This window comes from Quercus robur, chromosome 7 (genome assembly GCF_932294415.1).
Source record: "Quercus robur chromosome 7, dhQueRobu3.1, whole genome shotgun sequence".
NCBI classification, from domain to species: domain Eukaryota; kingdom Viridiplantae; phylum Streptophyta; class Magnoliopsida; order Fagales; family Fagaceae; genus Quercus; species Quercus robur.
Genome location: NC_065540.1, coordinates 10090762 through 10113532, shown reverse-complemented (window position 1 = coordinate 10113532; position 22771 = coordinate 10090762). Strand labels below are relative to the sequence as shown.

General features: G+C 33.6%; 3 protein-coding genes and 1 long non-coding RNA gene across 9 annotated transcripts; 2 read left to right on the top strand and 2 right to left on the bottom strand.

Moving 5' to 3' along the window:
• The first annotated feature begins 259 nt into the window (after positions 1-259).
• Positions 260-7078, top strand: LOC126692147 (heterogeneous nuclear ribonucleoprotein Q). Of its 4 annotated transcripts, none has more exons than XM_050387643.1 (9): positions 260-426; positions 2586-3059; positions 3160-3276; positions 3532-3672; positions 3856-4029; positions 4607-4814; positions 4899-5095; positions 6048-6133; positions 6713-7078. In XM_050387643.1, exons 2-9 carry the CDS (start codon positions 2619-2621, stop codon positions 6831-6833), a joined length of 1485 nt encoding a protein of 494 aa, XP_050243600.1. In that variant the 5' UTR covers positions 260-426; positions 2586-2618; the 3' UTR covers positions 6834-7078. The 4 variants fall into 4 exon arrangements, with proteins under 4 accessions (XP_050243600.1, XP_050243602.1, XP_050243601.1 ...); XM_050387645.1 differs by having other exon boundaries at positions 266-426; positions 2610-3059; XM_050387644.1 differs by having other exon boundaries at positions 268-426; positions 2248-3059.
• Positions 7079-7190: 112 nt separating this feature from the next.
• Positions 7191-12695, bottom strand: LOC126692148 (F-box/kelch-repeat protein At1g57790-like). Of its 3 annotated transcripts, none has more exons than XM_050387648.1 (3): positions 12529-12695; positions 9479-10594; positions 7191-7697 (listed from the first exon to the last, which is right to left on the bottom strand). In XM_050387648.1, the coding sequence occupies exons 1-2, from the start codon at positions 12558-12560 to the stop codon at positions 9487-9489; spliced, it is 1140 nt and encodes a 379-aa protein (XP_050243605.1). In that variant the 5' UTR covers positions 12561-12695; the 3' UTR covers positions 7191-7697; positions 9479-9486. The 3 variants fall into 3 exon arrangements, with proteins under 3 accessions (XP_050243605.1, XP_050243606.1, XP_050243604.1); XM_050387649.1 differs by lacking the exon at positions 7191-7697 and adding an exon at positions 7726-8017; XM_050387647.1 differs by lacking the exon at positions 7191-7697 and having other exon boundaries at positions 9268-10594.
• A 3651-nt stretch (positions 12696-16346) lies between these two features.
• On the top strand, positions 16347-17278 carry LOC126690828 (uncharacterized). The gene is made up of 4 exons (XR_007644745.1): positions 16347-16530; positions 16697-16751; positions 16826-17060; positions 17162-17278. It is a non-coding gene; the product is annotated as an uncharacterized LOC126690828 (long non-coding RNA).
• A 1603-nt stretch (positions 17279-18881) lies between these two features.
• LOC126692146 (uncharacterized) lies at positions 18882-20573 on the bottom strand. Its single transcript, XM_050387642.1, has one exon. The coding sequence runs from the start codon at positions 20454-20456 to the stop codon at positions 19248-19250; it is 1209 nt and encodes a 402-aa protein (XP_050243599.1). The 5' UTR covers positions 20457-20573; the 3' UTR covers positions 18882-19247.
• Positions 20574-22771: the final 2198 nt, after the last annotated feature.

The following is a 22771-nucleotide window of genomic DNA, read 5'->3' as shown; positions in this document are numbered from 1 at the left end:
GTATTTATTTATATGTTTTTGTTGAAAACACTAAAATGTGTTATTTGCTAATTGAACTATAAGGTTCTTTGTAAAAAAAAAAAAAAAAAAATCTAAATTTTCATTAAAAAAAAAATTAATAAAGTGAAAAAATCTGAACAAATTGATTTAACTATCAATCCAAGCTACACAAGACGGGATCTACAACTATAAGACCTAACACCACAAACTCAAATCCCAAGGCCCAAGGCCCAATGTCTAGATTTGAGCTAGCAATTAATATTGTTAGTTATTTAGGGCACACAACACTCAAACTCAAACAAACAAAGTCGAGCTCTTCCGTTCTGTTCTACTCTTCTGCTTTGCGCTTTGACAATTGGAAAATTCCAGTTAGGGTTTTGAGCAGCAACAAAAACCAAACTGGTTCACTTCTCGTTACTCTTACTGGTAATTTTTTCTCTCTCTCAATTTATCAATTTGTTTTTGCTTCTTCTTCTTCTTTAAAATCCATGTGCTTTGCGTTTTCAATTATGGAGATATGGTTTTGGTTCTAATGCTTGTTGGGTTTTTTTTTAAGCTCGTAGCTTGTGAACTCAGCTCTGGGTTACTATGGCCAATGTAATATCTTTAGGTCGTGTTTGCTTTTCCTTTTGAATTCTTTTTTTCTTTGTGTAAATATACTGTATTTCTACTAGTATGAACAAATGGTAGTATAGGCACAAAAACACAATGTGTATTTCAGAGATATATACCTATTGAGCTTCAACAAGCTTGAGAAAATATTGACTGAAATGTTAGTTGTGTTTAGCTTATCTTTAATCAATTATCATTTTTGTGAAGAGGGAGCAAATAAGAAAAACCCCTTTATTTATTTATTTTTTAAAGATAATTGTTAGGATAAAAGTCTCTATTATAAATAGAGAAGTGCTACATGGTAAGTTGTTACTGGAACCCAACAATGAAATTACTTTTCTGTCCACCAGTAACAGCCAATAACAACCTGCCACTTAGGATTCGTTGTGAAAATATTATGGACATAACATTTCTCCTATAAATATATGAAGTAAGAAAATGCTATATAAAACTCATCACTAATAGGATTGTGACTCTATTTAAATGAATATAAGGAATTTCCTACTTTATTATAAAAATAATTTTATTTAGAGACATATAAGTTTTGTGACCCTCCATGTAAAGCATTATTTATTTATTTAAGATTTTAAGAAAAAAAAAAATGGAGGGAAGGGGGGTCAGGGCATGGCCCTATGTGACCCCGGCACTGAGGGTGCATATCTTTCCTTTAAGAGCTCTCAAATAATGGTTGTTGTGAACTAAATGTTCTCATATGTTTCTGCTTCTAATGGGATGTATCGTATGTTACTTGATTATAATTAGTGTTTCGAGTCTATTGCCCAATGATGGGGTTATGGGTTTAATGTGTTTAATGAAAGTATAACCCCAATGGGCATGTCAGGCAAATAGTTTGTTAGTTCGTCCTTGGGATGCTTTTAGCATCCTGGATTTAGTTTAGTATCAAGCATTGAACATGCTACATTGTATAGAAACTTCAGGTCTATTGACACTTGGAAGTCAAGAAATGAGAAAGGACCTATCTATTTCTTGCAGCATTAGGTTTTATTAACTTTAGTGCCCCAGTTATTTTGTTGTTTTGACTGGTTTGCATTCATATTTTTTTCCTAAAAATGGGGCCTATAAAAAAATTTTGAGACCTTTGGTCTTACAGTTGGTTTTAGTTTAGAATATCTGGTACCCACAGACAAATCCAATAACTTCTTAAATTGTTGTTAATGCCATTATTTCATGAATCCTTTTGGAATTGCTGAATGAAAAATTGCACAGCTTTTTCCTGTATTGGATTTGAGATGCTTACTCAAATTAATGCAATTGAGGTATAAATTGAAGATTGGTCTTGATAGGTTAGAGTGGTAATACAAGATTCAAATTGCAGATTGCCCACATTTATATGGAAGATGTGGTCTGGAACTGGAACTGTTGTGGTGGATTGGAGAAGACTGTGTTTTGATAGTTCATAATCAAACCTAATGACCCATCCCTGGCTGCTATCTTTCTATTCTGCCACATTTATTTGGTTAAACTTTTCAAGTGTAGATGTTACCTCATCTCTGTAGTACTGTTGCCTGTATTGTATTACTGTGTAAAAATGATCCCTTTATAATTTCCAACAAATGCTCAATTACTCATCCTTATTTTTGCCGTTTTCTTTGTTTGCTGAATGCATTGTTCCAGATAGATAGTTAAACAAATAAAGTGGCCATTTTTTTGGGCAACTGTCAGTATCTAAATTTTGAGAAATTCACTGCTTCATTGTTTTTCACCTGTTGAGCATCACCATCCTCTTGATTATCATTCAAAATTCACTCTTGCCTGTCTCTGTACTTTGTTACTATGTATGATCCCTTAATCGAGAATCATTCAAATTGCAAATCCTTGGAGCCATGCCTTATGGCACAAATTCTTTCGAAATTCTTACTCTGCAACTCCTTTTGGCCTCTTATTGTTTCCACCTTTCCATATTTGCATTCTTTCTTCTGCCAATGCTTCTGGCTTCTGTGCTTCCTTCACAGTTGCCTTGCAAGCTTTCTTTTTAGATACATAAGATGCCAAGGACAAGGGCAAGTGCTGCAACCTCTCATAATTCAGATGTAGCTGAAAAGCCTAGTGAGCCTGAAAAGCCTATGGAATCCGAAGAGCAGGTGGACCTTGATGGAGACAATGATCCTGAGGAGACAATGGAGGAAGAGGTCGAGTACGAAGAAGTAGAGGAAGAGGAGGAAGTGGAAGAGGTGGAGGAAGAAGAGGAAGAGATAGAGGAAGGGCTAGAAGAGGAGGTGGAGGAAGACGAAGAAGACAAGGAGGCTGCTAAAGGAGCTGATGAGGAGATGAAAGTTGATCAGGCAGAGGAAGATGAGAGAAAAAAGCATTCTGAGCTTCTTTCACTTCCACCTCATGGCTCTGAAGTGTACCTTGGTAACATTCCTCATGATTCTTCTGAAGAGGATGTTAGGAGCTTTTGTGAATCCATAGGAGAAGTCACAGAGGTAATATATATATATATATATATATATATATTTTATTATAATAGCCCTTGTTTTCACTTTTTTTAGTTAAACTAATTAAATATTTTTTTGTTTACAATAGGTTAGAATAATGAAGGGTAAAGATTCTGGTGGGACAAAGGCTTATGCTTTTGTGACCTTCAGAACCAAGGAGTTGGCTTCTAGGGCCATTGATGAGTTGAATAATTCTGAATTAAAGGTAATTTAAGTGCACTTCTTGTTGATGATTTTCTCCTTTGAATAGTCCCATCCATTGCTTATTAATTCAGAATTTTGCTCTATGTGTGCCACTAATTTGTAATTGAACAACCATCAAGCATTCAATTTTTTTATGATATTTTATTTTTGTGTGTTTGAGGTTGATTTTGGAGAATTTCTGAATAGCTGTTGGCATGCCTTACTTTCAACTTCTCATAGGATCAACTTTTCTGCTAACACCCTCTTTCTTTGCCAGGGAAAAAAGGTAAAGTGTTCAGCATCTCAAGCAAAGCATCGGTTATTCATTGGTAATGTTCCCAGAAATTGGGGTGAGGCAGATATGAAGAAGGCTGTAACAGAGATTGGGCCTGGAGTCATTTCTGTGGAACTGTTGAAGGTTTGTGATTTTCTATCGCTTATTTTATTTTTTATTTTTTAGGTTCATCATTGTTTATATTCCTTATTCTAAATTTAACACTTACTTTCATAGTCAAATCTGTAATTGAAAACTATTACCACTATTCTTCATTTTTGCCTCAATCTATTATTGGTATTCATTGCATCTTCTTGACCTATACAGGACCCGCATAATTCCAGCAGAAACCGTGGATTTGCTTTCATTGAGTATCATAATCATGCATGTGCAGAATACTCAAGGCAGAAGATGTCGAACCCACAATTTAAGCTTGACAAAAATGCCCCAACTGTGAGCTGGGCTGACCCTAAAAATGCAGAATCCTCTGCTGCTTCTCAGGTCTTCTATTTTTATACCTTCCTTTGGCTATTTTCTCAATAAAATGATACATAAGATGGTGTTTCATTTGATTAAGTATCTACTTGAGGTTTTTCTTTCTTCCTATTTCTTGCTCCATTGGATACCTTGTACAATGCTACAATCAGAATTCCACAAAGTTTCCCTTGGTTTTGCATATAAGGCAACCATGATGGGTGCTTGAATCCTCTTTACACGAGGGGTAATGGCTGTCCATTGCATGTCATTAAGAAAGGGAATACTTGCTTATAAAACGTTTTCATAGTTTTAAAATCCCATTGGTAGCTCCTAAAATTGTGCTGCATATGAATAATCTCTCCTTGGACCACCTTGTGAATATTTTACTTGTACGTACAGCATCTTGCTAATGAGCTCTAGATCAAATGGTATCTCATTCCCCAATAAGAATGAGGGGAGAGTGATATTGTGGGTTCACAAGCAAATAAATGTATAGCCAATGGAAAAGAGTATGCACAACATCTTCTTTTTAAGTATTTGCATTTTTTACTTGTACTTTTAAAGGTTATGGGTCATGGTTTAAGGAATTTGTTTGGTATAGGTTAAGGCAGTCTATGTCAAGAATTTACCAAAAGACATTACTCAAGAACGTCTAAGGGAGTTGTTTGAGCATCATGGAAAGATCACAAGAGTGGCTCTTCCTCCTGCAAAATCAGGACAGGAAAAAAGCAGATTTGGTTTTGTTCACTTCGCAGAAAGGTCAAGTGCCATGAAGGCATTGCAAAACACTGAGAAATATGAAATTGATGGTATTTTTTCTCCTGCTTCTTGCATCCTGTGCATGCTCTTGTCATGCTTGAACTGGCATTGTTGACAAATGCTCTCATTGATAGGTCAAGTTTTGGAGTGTTCTCTTGCAAAGCCACAAGCAGATCAGAAGCCTTCTGGAGCACTAAATTCACAGAAATCAAACTTACTCCCAAGCTACCCACCTCATCTTGGTTATGGAATGATGGGTAGTCCCTATGGTGCGGTGGGTCCTGGATACGGTGCTGCAGGTCCTGGATATGGTGCTGCAGGCTTTGCACAAGTAAGATGCTTTTGTCCACTCTCCAAACACTTCTGAGCCCTGTTTTATTTTCCGAAAAAAGTTGGGGAAAGAAAGTTCTTGAAATATTTTTAATGGGAAGAATGTTTTCTTTTGATTTATGATGTTCTTTTTGTTGGTTCTGAGGGTTTTTAATTGTATTACTGTCCATTGCAACACATGGACAAATTGGGATCCAGTTGGAGATGTGTTACCTTAGAAATTGCAGGACCTGGTCTTCTAACTACATTAGTCTGAACAGGTTCCCATATATATATATATATATATATATATTTTGTTGAAATGGGTGGGTTCTGATAACCATAACACCGGTCACATATAAGGTTAGGTTCCAATTTTTTTTTATTGGTAAGTTACACATGCACCCCATAGGTCTTGCACAGGATTTTACCCTCCATCCCATTAATAGTACTTAATTAAAAATTGTTAGTGGTATAATAGCTGTTCATTTATATTATTTTTTCATGTTATTTTAAAATATAAACTACTTGGTACATTCTGGGGCTTCACCTAGTTTTGTTTATCTTGAGTTAATATTACTGTAAACAGGGCATTGGTAGTCCATAATCTATGTTTTCTGTCTTTAACGATTTTATATCTTTAAGCCAAAGTAATATTTATAATACATGGTATTAGCTTATTATATGATTCTGTCACATCACCTCATGAAGAATATGAAGGACACTATCATTGATAATTATATATAATCCATACTTGGTTTTAACTTCACTATATTAATACAAATGGTGTTGTAGTATAAATCTAATGGAATTCTCATGCTTTTCAAGGAAAAAGTCTACAGTTTGACCACCATGAGTGTGAGATTTGTAGGCATTCAGGGTTTGTCTATGCTGATAGGCTTATATTGTAAATACTGAGAATTCTAGCAAATTTTATGCTTGCAAATGCTGATATAGCTGCAAAATTCTTGCAGCCACTCATCTATGGTAGGGGACCAACTCCTGCTGGCATGTCAATGATGCCAATGCTTTTGCCTGATGGAAGGATCGGATATGTCCTGTAAGTGTTATAATCTGGGTTTTTCTAGTTAATTACACAATGTATGCCTTATACTGAATGATAATGTCTGTTCCATCAGTCCTAATACTTGGCTGCACTGTCTGTCAGTCTTTGTCTCAGTTCCTATCCAATTAATGATCCATCATTAGTTCATTACATTGGATTGTTTATACCTACAGTTCTCCCTCTCACACGTTACATGAACCTGTAAGCCCCCTCTGGCCGTTTGAAGAAAGCCTCGTATGGTCTCAAAGCATGTGAGGAAAGCCTTTTTTTGGTCATTACCAAAAGCCCTAGTGCCCAAAATTGTTCTTGCACTTCTTGAGACTCCTGGTTGACTTTTGGAGTTGCCAAATTAAGACCCTCCCTTCCTACCTTCCATCTCCATAGAGTGTATCCAACCATCTAAAATGATCAGTTACAGTGGCAGCATCGGTGCTGTTGGTATCATGGGACAAAGAGCATGCCCAGTAAACTTGCCATTAAAGAAAATTATGTTTGAGACATTGTCACATTTTTAGTACTTCCAGAGCGTGCTTGACTTGTACACTTAAAACTTGTTTATTTTCTTTGCTGTAGGCAACAGCCTGGTATGCAATCACATACCCCACTCCCACAGTCCAGGAATGGGAGTGGTAGCTCAAGTGGTGGAAGGCGCGGCAATGACAGCAGCCGCGGGCGCCGGTTTCAACCATATTAATTTTGAATACTTTTATGCTTGTATAAGAACATGAGTATTTGGGGTGAGCCGTTTAATTTACGGCCCATGCAATATATCATGTCAAAGACATTGTTAGAAGTAGTTTTATGTATAATTTATATATAATTTTTTTTTTTTTTCTGATTTTGGCTCAAGTTCACATTGAATGAAACTTAAAAATTTATGTCACGCATTGTGAAGACTTGAAGCTGAAGTTTTTATAATTGAATTCCCATTTGATCTTATCTCACGCATTGTATAAAGGAAAATAACAAAGGCCTTATGCCTGCTCGGCCCAGGCTGGGTTTTGTGATTTATTCTGACCTAGTGGCCAGATGCAGATTGAGATGGGAGAAATCAAGATCTAAATTTTAAGGCAAATAAATAAACTCTCTTCTGGCATAGGCATCTCAGATTTTTGGACAAATTTGCGCAAATGTTATGAGAAACCAGGTTTCAATGGAATAGTTTATCAAAAAAAAAAGAATAAGAAGGTTTCAATGGAATAAAGATGGTTCAATATCGTGTTGAAAACCTAATTCAATAGAATTCCATGGCCAAGACTCGAGAACAATATACAGATTGAATCATGTTGGATTATAACCGGTGCCATCCCGACACACAAGTCATTTTCAATTGGTAATCTGACTAATCTCGGAGCTTGCAACATTTACATGAATAATTGTTTCTGATCTGTCATTAATGATGCACTTGTACTTCTAATCATGCTAATTTCCAGGCAGCCTTTTGGCATGCTCCTTGAATCCAATCTGCGGTTTAAGATGGAAAAATTTTGCTTGTAAACAAACAAACTTCCTTGCAACCTCAGAGACAACCCTCAAATCATACCTTTTCTTGAAAATTCTGAATAACAAAATGAGTTGAAGAAATGGTTAGTCTTCACATTCCGTGCAGCTTTTGAACTATCCTCTTGGTGAAAAACAATAGAGCTCGAACTTCATACATCAACAAAACAGTCCCAATCATAGAAATGGATGAAATATAACCACAATTTGACAGAAAACATATACGCTCTAAAACATACTTGGCCATCCCTATTAAAAGCTTACGGGTGCACCATGGTACTGATAATTTTTTCAAAATCTTGAAATTTCATGAACTTTGGTGCGTGCAATTGTACAAAGCAGCAGTTATACCATGAACCATAAGCTATCTCAAGAAGTCTGAAAAAAATAAGCGTGCAAAATGTTATTCTATCTCATATGGAGTTGCCAATGCATCTAATTGTATTCAACAAGCGAAATAGCATGCTTCCCACTTCATAAGGTAGCAACAGTGAAAGCAATAACAAAAAAGAAATGGAGAAATAACATAACCGATCTTCATTCAGTGACATATCTTAAAGTTCCTGTATTTGCAATTAATCTTGAATATCAGGAACCCTAAGGGTGATTGCATTCAAGGATCACTAGAACTTTTATTCCACACAGTGCAAATTCACTCACCATGTTTGGACAAACTTATTACAATAACTAAAAAAAAATCATTGCTAATCCTCATCAACAAGATTAGAAACATAATAAAGGAGAAGAAAATGGATATCAAGAAGTATGTGAAACTATTTAGTGCCTGAAGTTTGACAAACATTGAGACACATTTCTTAATATTTTATTGGTGTCAAGTTAAAAATTGAATAAGCAAGTGCAGCTTTAATGATGTAAATCATGTTCAAGGTCAGAAGGTGATTCAAGTTAAAGGACTTTCACTTGGATGAATATGAATGTCTTGTATAACAAGACAAAGAATGAGTTGAACCTGAACAAGGGATAAAATTCATTTTGGATTAAACAACGTAAACTAAAAGATAATTGATTATGCAGGGGTTTGCATTCTGTAGCTTCTGGCGCCATGAGAAAGCATGAGCTTGGCTCTTTTCTTTCCCTGAGCAGAACTTATACAAAAAGCCCAAAATAGGGGCACAAAATGAAGACTTTGAACAAGCCAATATGAGGAAAGATATATTGTTTTCTTGGTTATCTGCTTAAAATAAACGGTTTTTCAATTTTAAATAAACTAAATGAAATTTACTTGTTATAAGAGACCATAAGGACAGGTACCGTAAAACAGAGCCATATACAGGACATACCTTGTGAAAATAAAAAAACAAATATAGTAGTATTAACATCCTACTTTCACAGAGTAAGTTTTCTTTAGACTATCTTGTGGTGCTTTGTACTGTTCATGAGGTAGTTTTTTTGGAATAAAATTATTTACTATATAAATAAAAGAAAAGAAAAGAAAAGAAAATCTTATTGGTGATGAAAAGGAGATTATGGGAGTAAACTGACTATATTACCCACTTTGGATATCATGAAAAGTCTCAAGAGGCAAAGATTTCAGAGAAACTACCAAATACTGAAAGTCAATGTGTAAGTAAAGATTCTGAAATTATCTATATAGAAATTTTAAGAACTGAAAGTAAAAATAAATATTACACACTATTTGGCACAATTTTACATCTGATACACTTATGATGAAAAGAAAACAGAATCCGGCATGAATTCTTCTAAAAAGTATAACAAATATTTTCTAGGCAACTACTTATACAGAAATTCGTAGCGAATTAGCATTCTATTAAATTGAGTTATAACTAAACATATAATCAATGCTTAACTAGAACATACTTGAGAAACTAGATTTCTTCAGTGAAGCTCAAGAAGCCTTGGGGTGGTTCAATCCAGATGTTTTCAAAAGGATCTTGTTCTCCCCAGTCATGACACTGCTTCCGTGGATAGTATCTACAATTGTCAAGAGAGTATGATATGCAACGCTTTCCATAGAAACGGACTTTAGGGAAATAGACACTGTTTCTCATTAGTCCAGAAAGGTCAGTTCTGGAATGAGAGGACAAGAAACTCGCAAAAAGTGTGACACCATCAAGGGCTTTCATTTCTTCCCATATCATTTTTGTCCGGTCCAGCTTAAAAATAATGGGGTTTTCACTAGAACAAGTGTAAATAACTAAAATTTCTCCTTTATGCTCAGCCATAAACTTGCCCTTCCACCAATTTTTGGCGAAAAAATTATCGGGGCATTTGGGTGGAGGCACAGAAAGGACACTCCAAGTATGTTCCAGTGGGTCAAACACCCCTAGCCAACCAGTGAGACTCAAACAATAAAACAGTCCATTGCAGAAAACAAGCTTATTCCAAATACTACTAACAAAGGGCAAGCGATTTGGGTAATTAACAGTAACCCACTCTGTTGCCCCAGGATGACAGGTGCTAATAGCAACGATTGTGGGACTGACATGCTTAACTGTAAAAAGCATACAGTTGCTAGATGTTGGTGCACAAGAGAAGGCAACAATCTGATAAGTCAACTCAAACCTTGGCAGTTTAATCACTTCATGACTAAAGGGGTTAAAGAAGAACATTCGATGGGATCTAGGTCTATACAGCAATAACCAACCATCTTTAGTGTAACAAACCCTGGTCCCATTCAACTCAGGTAACTCAATAGAATGGGTCTTGCGTAGTGAAGGGTCATAGAATTCATACAAGTTACCATATTTTGGGAAGTACATAAGCCATGGTGATTGATTTACTACACGGACAGAAATTGCAACTGAGTGCCATCTTTTGCAAACAACAGAGGCACGCACATTGTCCTCTAGGGTTAGACGGGACACAATCACTTCCAGAAGTTCTGTAGGAAGGTCAGACCAAGTCTGCAGCTCCAATTTTTCTCTCTTTTCCTTCGTTGCAATTCTTTTATTCCCGCTGATTGTTTCCGCTAACCTATACATAAATATTAAACTCCTGATAAGTACTAGTACAAAAATGTCGAACAAAGCCAATTAATGCGCTCGAAATGCACCATAATGAACAACAAAATGCTGAAAGAAATGTAATGCGAGACAGAGATTTGAACTCCAGCTAAAATTTATATGCTGAAACTCTGTGTACTAGGGTGTCCCTTTTTTGATAGCAATAAAACTTATTACTTATCAAAAAAAAAAAAAAATTATATGCTGAGACTAAAGAGCCCCCCAAAATGTTACAACAGAGGAGACAGTCCAGTGAATCCACATTATATACATATCTGAATCTCATTTCTTCGCAATGATCCAGGTTGGATTGAATGTAGTGTGGCCTCTCCATCAGTGGTTGAGATTGAGAGGAAAAAACTATAATGTCATATAAAAACAGTAAGAACAGTATTACTAGATACTGACTAGAAAATCACCACACTAATATATGTTGACCATTCTAGCACAGCTAATGAACTTGATATGCACATAAACCACTTACAATATGAGAAAAATAACCACAAGAAACCATAATGTTATCAGATTACCCCACACCAATATATACACTAAACATAATCCAGATTTAGCCTAAAATACAGTAAAAAGAAGCAAAACCATCAATTCAAAGCTATCTACATAATTTGAACTTGCCTAACTTTATTTTCTTTTTAATTCTATAACATGCCTTCATCTCTCATCTAAAATAAAGCATTCTATATTAGATTAAAATAAAAAAAATTATGATACTTAATATAGCCACAGATTACTATATTAGATCATAAGCACAAATCAATCACTTTAATATAGCCACAGATTAAAAGTCTAATGAAAAATCTATTAAAGTTTTCAATTGACTCTAATTGATCCAAGATGTAAAACCCCAGAACCATTTCATTGCCAAAGATCAAAACCCATTAACCATTTGATAAAACCTTCAAAATTTTTAAACTTGACTCCAAATATCAACAATTCAAATTCATAATTGTTGTAATAAGACATTAGTATATAAATCCCAACTGAATTAACCCCTACAACCCTAACACCATTTCATGCAACCCTAACTAGAAGCAAGTAAACTCTTTAAAATAACAATAATAAGAAAAGAATATAATTACAATTCAATTTGACTTAATCTAAAACATTAAATGCAAATTAAAAAAAAAATTAAAATATTGATGTGATCAGTAAACAGTTTGAGGAAAAACAAGATTAAATACCAAAAGATTCAAGATTTGTAGTCTAATTTTGATGTGGGGCTCCTTGGCACCTTTAATAGGTTACCTTAATTATTATTAAGTCTTAGTACTAAGTTTTAGTTTAGAAAGTTGCTGGTTTATTGAGATTGATTTCAATAAAATTCCAGCAACTAATTTAAAGCTTTGAGGGTGTGATTGCCTATTGCTTTATCTTTCTTCATTACACATTCTATTCATTGTTTTAATACCAAAAAGCCATCAAACATATTCAAAATCCCATATTTTCATTACCCTAAACGGCTAAACCCTTAAACATAGAACCTTTTTCAATAATTCTTCAAGATCTCATCTAGAATTCTAATTGGTATCAGAGCCCATTCAAGCTTCTTTCCTGCATCAGATTTCAGCTTCCTTCACTTTTTATGACTCTGATTGGTTCAAGACGTAAAACCCTTGAACCATTTCACAGCCACACACTAAAAGTCTAAAACCCATTTCACAAAACCATCAAAAGTTTCAAACTTGACTCCAAATACCAACAATTCAAGCTCTCAATTGTGTAAAAAACACATTGGTATTCCATCATAAACCCCAACTGAATTAACCCCTAAAAGCTAAAACCCTAAAACCAGTTCATTTAAGCAAGTAAATTGTGCTAAGGAAAAAGATAAATTACAATTCAATTTGACTTAATATTAAAAAAAAAAAACAAAAAATAACAGCTTACGATTTGAGCTTTCTTCTCCTTTTGCCAGCCATAGTACTGAGAAGCTATACTGTGCTTAGAGGCTTTTTAGCTTTGGACACAGAGATAGAGAGAGAAAGTTCTTGGGCTTAGACTTACACAGTTAACACTGCTATATGTGGAACTCATGGTCGCAACACGTGCGGTTAGGGTAGGAATCAGGTGTAACGGTTTCCACAGTTTTTCAGTACAGGTGCACCAATGATTGGCTCCAATATCATACAAATGTAACGTGGCTCTCACCTGATGGTGAGCATTTTATTCACTTTTTAGAAGGTTTTTATCGGACGCCCTTAGCGTCGCTTTACAAATATAAGTTATTAAGAGATTGAGGGGGTCATAAGCCAAGGTTCAAGTTCTTTATGGTTTTTTACTTATTAATAATCACTCACGATATTAACGGTCCGTAAAATAGTTCGTAGGTCTAGTATTTTTCTTTGGTATAAAATTTGATACGTGGATAGCATTGCTGTATATTAACCATTTAATTTCTTTATAAAAATAAAACCATTTATGTTTATTAGGTTTATAATTTAATTTTAATGATTTGAGCATCTTTCAGACTTTATGACACAATAAAATGCTAGGTAGAAGAAGTGAATTAAACAAAAATATCAATTAGGAATAACTTTTTGAGTCTATTGTCTTCTCACTCCAGAATATAGAGAATCAGACATTGAAAATGGGATCTTAAAGCATTCAAATGTACTTTTTTTTTTGGCCCTTGGCTCTCAATTGGTCTATATTCCTTAAAGCCTTCTAATTGTATACAAGAGAATTTGATAAATAGAGACCTTCATTTGTAAAAATAGGTAATTTAAAAAAAAGATAATTAAAATAGATAGACATAATTTAAAATTACCAGATGATTTAACATGCGGTTTTAACCAAATTTTAAAATCAGATAATTAACAAAGAAAGACATAATTTTTTATTTTTTTTTTTTTTTTTTTTTATAAAAAGGATGTAAATTTACATGTGGTTTCAAGTTTTTAACACTATATATGCTTAATAGGATAAAGTGTAAAATACTTACCTGATAAAGATTATGAGCTAAATTTCAATTTTCAAAACAAACTTGTGTCTGACAGATAAACCTAAAGTCCTTACTTAACAAAAACTGGCCTATTTAAGAAATTATATATTTTTAAACTTTGCAATAACTTGATAGAGTGTGGTGTGTGTATGAGTTCAGAAATGAAGATGAAAATTTCTAGTGTTCTCATCTATTGTTCATTTGTCACACTTGCTTCAAGTACAGTTCAAGGACCACATGTTACTCACAAGGTATTATGATTTATGACACTATAGTGTTTTTTTTTTTTGCTTGCTGTTTATATTATTTAAAAATGAAAGTAACAATTATGAGTTATGTCACTATTTGGATATGCTTTTATATAGTCAAGCATTACATTGTGCACATTCATATCCAGACACTGATAGGGTGATCAATTCCAACCATGAAATGCCTTCTTCATTTGTTGGAAGGAAATCTCTAATTTAATCTAAAAATTTATGTGTGGAAAAATTTTATGTTGGTTCCTAATATTTATAGTATTCATATTTTATTTTCAGTGTTGATGCAGCTCAAAGAGCAAGTGTATCATTACGCTTGAGAGCTAGTAAACGTGAATCGTATCGTGAGTTGATTTTTTTTTTTTTTAGTATTATGTATCATATCGTATCGTGTATCGTAAGATACACAAATACTTAATAAAATTTATAAAAAAATTATAGATATACATATATAAAGGGTATATTCATTATAAATTTTGAATATATTTAGCTAATGACTAATTTATTCATCACTTATGTAATAATATTTAACAAGCTAACTAAAAAATCAAACTAGAACGTGTTTATAATATACACATTCAAATTGCTTAAATTCAAAAGTGATAATATATTACAAATGACCCAAAAATTAATTTATTTTCATCCTATTGGCTAATTAATCAACCCCATCTAAGTCAATGCTATCATCACGTTTATCATTTTGCAAATTTATTTATTCATTAAAATTTTCTTCATCGTCATTAATATTTACTATCTCTTCTTGTTCTTTTTATTTTAATAATAAAAAAAAAAACAATCTTCTTGGCATTCTAGTTTCTTGGACTTATAATAATGAAAAAAATAAAAATAATTATATTTTCAATTAATATCTTATTCATAGTATAGAAAATAAATATTTAAATATTAAAGTAAAGTGTAAGTGTGTATTGTGCAGTCCAAATTTTGTAGAAGAAAGAAAGAAAAAAGAAAAAAAAAAAACTTATGAATATGTTATTTTATTAGGTTTAATTAAATTACCTAATAATTTTGTATTTAAAACAAGTCTAACAACTTGTTAGATTCAAATAAAAGTACAAATTTTAACAAAAAAACTCATTTTAAAGCATTTGTCTATGTATCATATGATACGTACAATTTTACGATACGATACAATTTATACGATTCACACACAGTATCGTACGATTCATGAGCACTTACGATACGCTAATACAATATGAAACTTTTTACACAAGATATGATACGTATCGTATTGTACTTATGGACAACAATGCTTGAGAGTTTCAGAGGACCAGAACAAGCTGACAGGATATCAAGTATGTGAAATTTGGCGATATATGATTCTGATAGTAATTTTTTTGCATTTAGTATACATTTTTTTTTTGGGTATTTATAATTTTGCGTTCATTGTACAGAACATGAATCAATTGCATCTGTTGTTGAGGATACTGTTCATCATCTTCACACAACAAGGTCATGGAATTTATGAGAAATCGTAGTTTCATTCTTCAGCAAAGATAACAGGCACGGTGTCATGGTTGGCCATTTAGATAGTGGTAAGTCTCTCCTTTCTCATGCATTTTTAGTGTATACTAATCAATTAGTAAAATGTTAGATACTAGTTTTTAATCTACAGGTGTCTGGAATTTTAACTGGGGCTTGAGTTTCTATTCACTTAGGGCTTGTGCCAGAGAATTTTAGAGGATGTTGTGTCACAGGCTATGAATTCAAGGAATCCAATTGTAACGGGTAAAAGGTTTGATAAACTCTAAATCTACTATAAATTTGACCATAAAATACTTACAGATTGACGTGATAATGAATATGATTGGTATCACATTAATAGCATAATAAGTACATTTTTGAATTACTTTTTTGTTTTTATATTTAAAAGTTGACTTATCAATTTGTTTGGTTTATGTAATAAAATTTGTTGTGCTCAGAAGGTTTATTTCAAGCTTTACTTCTGGTCACGGTACAAGTTATGCCTTGGAATGAAATTAGACAATAATTCATTTGACTTATTTACTTTTCTTTTAGATACTTATTTAAAAAATCAGCATTCCTTATAATATATCAATCTACACCTTTTGTTCTTTTATCAATAATGTTTTGACACTTCACAATTTTGTATGTGTAATGCTTGCAGTAAATTAACTGGGTCTCAATTCTATCATGATGGATTTTTGGACCAAATTGGCCCTCCTTAATCATTTGGAACTGTTTATCGATCCCCCTGCAATGATTTTGGCCATGACACTCATACAGCATCCAAAGATGTGTGATCAGAAGTGAATTTGGTGAATGTACAAGGATGGAAGAGCCACACAGCAGAGGTGGGGCACCTCTTACTCGATTAGGTGTGTACAAAGTTTGTTGGCATAACAATTAACTAGTGTACATGTTCTGACATTCATAAAGCTTATGGGATGCAATTGATGATGGTGTTAAAATCATTACTATGTCTCTTGGTCCCAGTGGTCCACCACAAAACTATTTAGAAGATTGCTTTTTCAATTGGAGCTCTCAATGCTTTTATAAATGAAGTTTTTGTTTCTGCTTCTGCTGGCAATGTTGGAGCTGCTGGAAGTGTTGTGAATGCAGCTCCTTGGTTTTTGATAGTTGCAGCAAGTACAATTAATCGAGAAAGCTTTTGCTAATTTGTGTCTTGGAAATAGAAGAGAACTGCAGGTATGAACTAGCTAATGTTCTATTACTATGTTGAGTATTGAGGGTAGGCAATATCTTATCAAATAGTTTAAAAATTATAGTCTTGATTAAACTGGGGAAAAAATTTTCAAGGTTATGGATATAAGTAACTTATATTATGAACTAAGAGGTTATTATGAAATTGTAGTAGCAGCTTTTGGGGATTTTAATCAGGTAGCAATGTGAGTAAAGTATGTCACTAGGTATGTTCCGGTACACTTATTAATTCATTAGTCTTACATATATCTTAATTAACTTAATTTGCTTTCTATTTTAGCTATTGTAAAGATACACTCGATCTCATCTGATCAGTAAAAAGATTGTGGTGTGCATAATTTGGAATCATGGGATGAAAAAGTATGTGAGAAATCAGAAGTAGTAACAGAACAAAGAGGTGCTGGGATGGTCCTCATATCTCCAGGTATAGGAACTGATATGATATACAATTTTGCAGTTCCTACCATGATAATAATTAAGAAAGGTGAAGCCGACAGATAAATGTGTAGCACAAAGTGAGTATTATATGCCTAAATTCATGGGTCTTTCTTTGGTTTTTGGGTTGAACTATATAGTGTAAAAATATGTAATTTGACAGTATTTGTGATAATTGCAGTAGTCCGGTTGCAAGCTTTTTATTCAATAAGAACAAGGTTAAAACCTAATCCGAGAATGGTTATCTTCTCTTCAAAAGGATCTAGTTCATTATCTCCTGACATCATTAAAGCAGGCATTTCCTCCTCCATTATTTAACAAGAATCTTATTATTATTATTATTATTATTTTTCTAATGTTTATGATGCAAAATATGTATTACTCAAGACTTCATCATATCAATGCTTTTATAATATGATGTTTATATTTCTGAAATTGTGTTTGCAGCCTGACATTACTGCACCAGGGGTCAATATTTTGGCAGCTTACCATCCTCAAAATGGTGAAAATGCTGATGCGATTTTCTTTGAAATGGATTTGGGTACATCTATGGTTTGTCCTCATGCTGCTGGTATTGCAGCAACCATAAAATCCATTCATAGAGATTGGAGTCCTGCTGCAATAAAATCAGCAATTATGACAATAGGTTACTGATATTATTTCTCCCTTTTTCATGAGTCGTGACCTACATATAAAAAATCATATACATTGGAGTATAGTACTTACGCTCTTTATAGAGTTGTGGTTGTCATGCTTTTAAGTTCTTTTTCTTTTCATAATGTTGGTTACACTTATGAATTATTTTTCTGATCTGCTAGTTGTGTTAGCTCTATCATTTTTTAAATATTCATGATTAATTGGTTTTTCATTTAAAGCTTACATGGTTTTACATTTTTTTTTTTTTTTAAACCGTTGTAATTAGAGATAGTACAGGAGGTATAATTCAATCATTGAAAGGAAATGATGCATCACCATTTGACTTTGGATCAGGACATTTAAATCCTGACTTAGCACTTGATCCAGGCTTGGTGTATAATTTTTGGTGAGGATGACACGGTTGATTTTCTTTGTTACCAATATGTGGATCTGTTTCAACTAGAAAAATTGCTTCAGAGACGGGTAACTTGCAAATATCCACCAGTTGCTCCTTATTACAATCTCAATTACCCTCCAATTGGAGTCAATTGATTATCTTTGTCTTGTAAAAAAAGTAATGCAAAGATACTACAAATTCACATTTTTTTTTCCAAAAATGATGACTGTGCAAAAATCCATCAATTACTCCTTGCAATGATCCCAAAATTTATTTCCAATGTAAATCCTTCTGGAGTTGATATTACAGATTTACGGTGGTGCCTAATGTGCTTGATTTTTCAAATGGTCAAAAAATTTGAGTACTTTTCAGTTTATTTTTTCTTTTTATATATAACAACTAATTGAACGGTATTATCAAAAAAAAAAAAAAAACTATTGAACGGTATATGATATACGTAAAGGAAGTTAAAAACTTAAAATAGCCCGGTTTATATAAAATGAAAATAATAAAAAAATAAAGAAAGAAAGAAAGAAAAGAGTCTGGTATTAGCTTGCAAAAATGGTGAGAGTGACTAGTTAAAACCTCAAGATTAGTAATGCAGTTAAACCAACCTTTCCTATAAAACTTGATGATTTCTGCTATTTCTATACAACTGAGTTAACCATTTGAAGGGTGAAAACCGTTGATGATGATAACTTAGCAAAACTTGGCAGTGAATCAACTTTGACATATAGCAAGATCAAAATTAACAAGCCTCCTATCAAAATTATCAGAATGGAACACATTCTCATACTATAGAGATAAGGTATATTTATCACATTAAACATTCACATATCAAATGCTTAAAATCAGTACAGCAACTCACTTCTAGAATTCAAACACCCCCAAAATCAATATCAATATAAAAATCAGTTACAAGAACTTATAAAAAAAAGTCTCCATAAAGTTCATCACGAGTGTAAGAATGTTGAACTACATCAGTCAAATAAAAAAAAGCAAATATCAGTAATACAAGCAAGCATTACCAAATCAAAACATCAGCATAAAGAAGAGGCCTAAAACCCACTTTAGAACCCCATTACCCAAAAGACCATCTTCAAGCTATCCTTCACATCCAAAGGGTTACCCAAAAGACCATCTTCAAGCTATCCTTCACATCCAAAGGGTGGTTAATGAACCAAGGGCTAACCCAAATACCCAAATCAACCCAAGATTATGGTTGAATTAAATATTAACAACATATAGGGCACTGAATCAACCCATTCTCATTGCACCCACCACACCTCACCATCTTCTTTTGCTCCACATCCAAAACCTTACAACTTCCACTACAATTCATGCACATCACAAATCTCACACCAGCACAACCTTCACATCCACCAAGAGCCCTTGGAATCCCATCAAATAATGTACTCAATTTCCCTTCCTCTTCCAACTTCACCACCTCATCAACTCCACCAATCAACCTTCCCTTCACAAACACAAGTGGAACCCTCACATCCTTTGTCCCCATTAGTCCCCTCAGTTCCTCCTTCAGCCCCGAATCCATCGATATATCCCTCTCCAACACCTGAATACAATATGATTCAATGATGGACCGGACTTTGTTGCAGTCTTCAAAAGTCTTCCTGATCCCTCTCAATGTTGTTGTGTATATAACAACCGCGTTTTCACCACCCGGAGGGCACTTCATCACAAAAGAATGAAGAAGACTAGACTCCAATACTTGGGTATTCCTTGCTCTACGCAATTTTGCATTGGGAGAAACCATCCTCTTGATTTGTTCTTCCTCTTCAGACAATTCTCTCTCATAATTTTCAACGAGTTCTGGATCAAAAAGAGGACTATAACTCTGCCTCCTCGACAAATACCCCAAGTCACTCCCGGGAGACTCTACTTTCTTAGCCCCAATCGGAGACCCTTTCACCGGATAACTGAAATTCAACACCGCCTTACAAGAATTCTCAGAAAAATTCTTACTTTTCAGAATCCTTTTAGGGCTACAATCAGACCGAAACAAACTAACCCTTCCTTTATTCTCTTTCCCAGAAAATCTCATCGCTTTCTTAGGAGAACCAGAGAACTTCGCTGGACTTAGCCTGGAATCAAAATCAGTAAACCCACGAAGAAAAACCCGGGGTTTCGGGCTCTTCTTTGGAATGGGTATTCCTTCTTCTTCAAGACCTTCCATGAGTTCCCAAGCATTAATAACCTCTGGCTCTTCACGACGAGAACGAGGAGGATGAGGAGGAGGAGATCTCTGCAATTTCTTGGTCTCTGAGACACACTCTTTGATGGGTTTCTCATTGTCCAAGTTGAGAACCCCATAGGTGCTCGAAGTGAGAGACACAACGTGGTTCAAAGACTCTCCGCCGCCATTGTTGAAAAATAACTCTCGCTTGAGTTCTTTTCTGAACAGTTTTGAAGAAGCACAACCCATTGATTGATCAGTGGGGTTTGCTTTTGCTCTGTTTTTTCCGCAGTTTTTGTTTGTGGGGTTTTGGATTTGAAGAAAAAACTGTAAAGTGAGAGCGATGCAACGGTATGGGAGTTTTTTTTTTTTTTTTTTTTTTTTTGTTTCTCTCTCTTGGTTTTTTTGAATATAACGGTTACCTTGTGTGCTTGGGCCCAACGGTCGAAAAAATTCGAACGGACATCATGCGCAAGAGATATTATTTTGTCAGAAGCCCCTGTAGTTACAATTTTTTATTATTTAAGCCACTTATCTTTTGTAATTTAAGCCCTTGTAGCCTTTTTCATTTGCTTTTTTTCATTTTTTTTGTGCAGTTGTGTCCTTTACTTCTTCTTTTTTTACAGGGGTTTAGGGGTACACATTATCAATCATTTTTGAAAATTTTTTATGGGGAATTAAAAAAACTGTAAAAAAAAAATTAATAATTTTTTCATAAATTTTTTTCTAAAATAGTTTATTAACATATGTCTTTAATAAATCCCTTTTACAATTGGATACCTTTTTGGTGTACACTCCAATTATGGATGCACTTGTTTTGATCCACCCCAACTGCCGAAGACCAAGAGAATTTGTAATGCATAAAATGAAGATGCAAAAAATTTTGAGTTTTTAGATTGATATTTTTAAAATGCAAAATTTTGATATTTTCTTTGTAATATAACTGATAGTAAACCTATGACACAAGTTTTTTTTTTTTTTTTTTATTGGACACAAGTTTTTTTTTTTTTTTTTGGTTGGACACAAAACCCAAGTGGGTGCATCCCAAAAAGGAAAAAAAAGTGGAGATTTGCAAACTAAAATATCTTTTTGACATAAATTCAGCCGAACCACTTGGTACTTCAGAAACGAATTCAGGTGGTATGAATGTGTGGTCAAGATTTTGTCAAATGAAGGTCCACATTTAAGTAGTTCTCAAAAAAAAAAAAAAAAAAAAAGTCCACAATTAAGTTTTTAAAATTGTAATATATATATTTGATATTTTGATATTTTTTTAAAAATATTTTGATATTTAAAAAAATTGTAATATCTAAGTTCTTATCAATAAAAACTCATAACAGATTATTAAAAATAAATGGTCATTTTTTAAAACTTTTTTTTAAATCATATATTTTTTAAACTTTAGTTTTAGTTTTAGAATTTGATCTAGAATAAATTATTTTAACAATATAAAAGGTAACATGGTGGAAGTAGGTTATTATAATACTAATGTGCTCTAAAATTCTTTTTCTTTCCCCTTTTATTCAATGTCAGATTGTGAAGCAGCTCCTCTCAAAAAAAAAAAAAAAGATTGTGAAGCAGCTGAATCTCTTTTTCTGGATATAAAATAGAAAGAAAGCAAAAAATCAATGCGTGGATCTGACATTGAACAGAAATTTGGGGATCTTGATTATTGTGCTTCTAGCAGTGCTCTGAATCTGATTGATTTTTTCGCTACTATTGATAAGGCGAACCAATTTGGTAGCTGTCCAGGTGAACCTGAAGTAAAAGATAAGGTCAGGGTGGACCAATATGTCAGTATTGAAGCCAAAACCTCAAAGAATTCTTTGAACATATTAGCCTGTAAAGGTAAGGTTCTAGGATCAATCTTAATGAAATTAGGCATAAGATTTTTAGCAATTGTGGCTTTCTAGCTGATGGGCTAGCCCAGGTTACAAATGAGAAGAGACCCAATTGATTTCAGATCGAGTAGTGCTATTCATATATAATAAAAAAAATTCATAATTTATGAGTGTGTTAAATTGCGATGGTTGCAACATTAGTTTTTGAGTTATATTAACGGGTATTTTTAGGACAATTGTTAATAAACCATTTTAGAAAAATTTTGACATAATTTTTATGGAAAATATAAACAATCGTAAAAAGAAAATTTAATTGTTTTAGTATTTTTTCATAAAATGTTTCTAAACTAACGTTGACTTTTTTTTCCGAGTGCATGTATACCAAACAATCTAACTCAATAATTATTGTACACCTATGTTGTCCTAATCCTTGGCAACTAGTGTTGCTGCTGCCGAAAGAGAAATATCAAATATGAACTGTAAACTTACGGCACTGGGACTAGTCACCAGTAGTTATCTAACAACTACTTGTCTTTGAAGTTGTCGAGGCCTCCAATCCCAATGTCATTAAAATCTAAGGCAACTTGAGCAAAAGATGGAGACACTTATCCAGAAAATTATATATATCCTAGTGGTACCCCCAAAGTTACCTACTTGCCTATCCTTCTTGTAGTTACAGCAACCAATTTTTCTTCATGAATTACCCTGATTCATGGGTCGGCT

Excerpts from the sequence above, each read along its gene's own strand:
- LOC126692146 (XM_050387642.1), bottom strand. The coding sequence starts at position 20,456 with ATGGGTTGTGCTTCTTCAAAACTGTTCAGAAAAGAACTCAAGCGAGAG.
- LOC126692147 (XM_050387643.1), top strand. The coding sequence starts at position 2,619 with ATGCCAAGGACAAGGGCAAGTGCTGCAACCTCTCATAATTCAGATGTA. Across the intron at positions 4,030-4,606 it reads AATCCTCTGCTGCTTCTCAG|GTTAAGGCAGTCTATGTCAA; the intron begins GTCTTCTATTTT and ends TGTTTGGTATAG. Across the intron at positions 6,134-6,712 it reads GGAAGGATCGGATATGTCCT|GCAACAGCCTGGTATGCAAT; the intron begins GTAAGTGTTATA and ends TCTTTGCTGTAG.
- LOC126692148 (XM_050387648.1), bottom strand. The coding sequence starts at position 12,560 with ATGGCTGGCAAAAGGAGAAGAAAGCTCAAATC. Across the intron at positions 10,595-12,528 it reads AGGAGAAGAAAGCTCAAATC|GTTAGCGGAAACAATCAGCG; the intron begins GTAAGCTGTTAT and ends ATTTATGTATAG.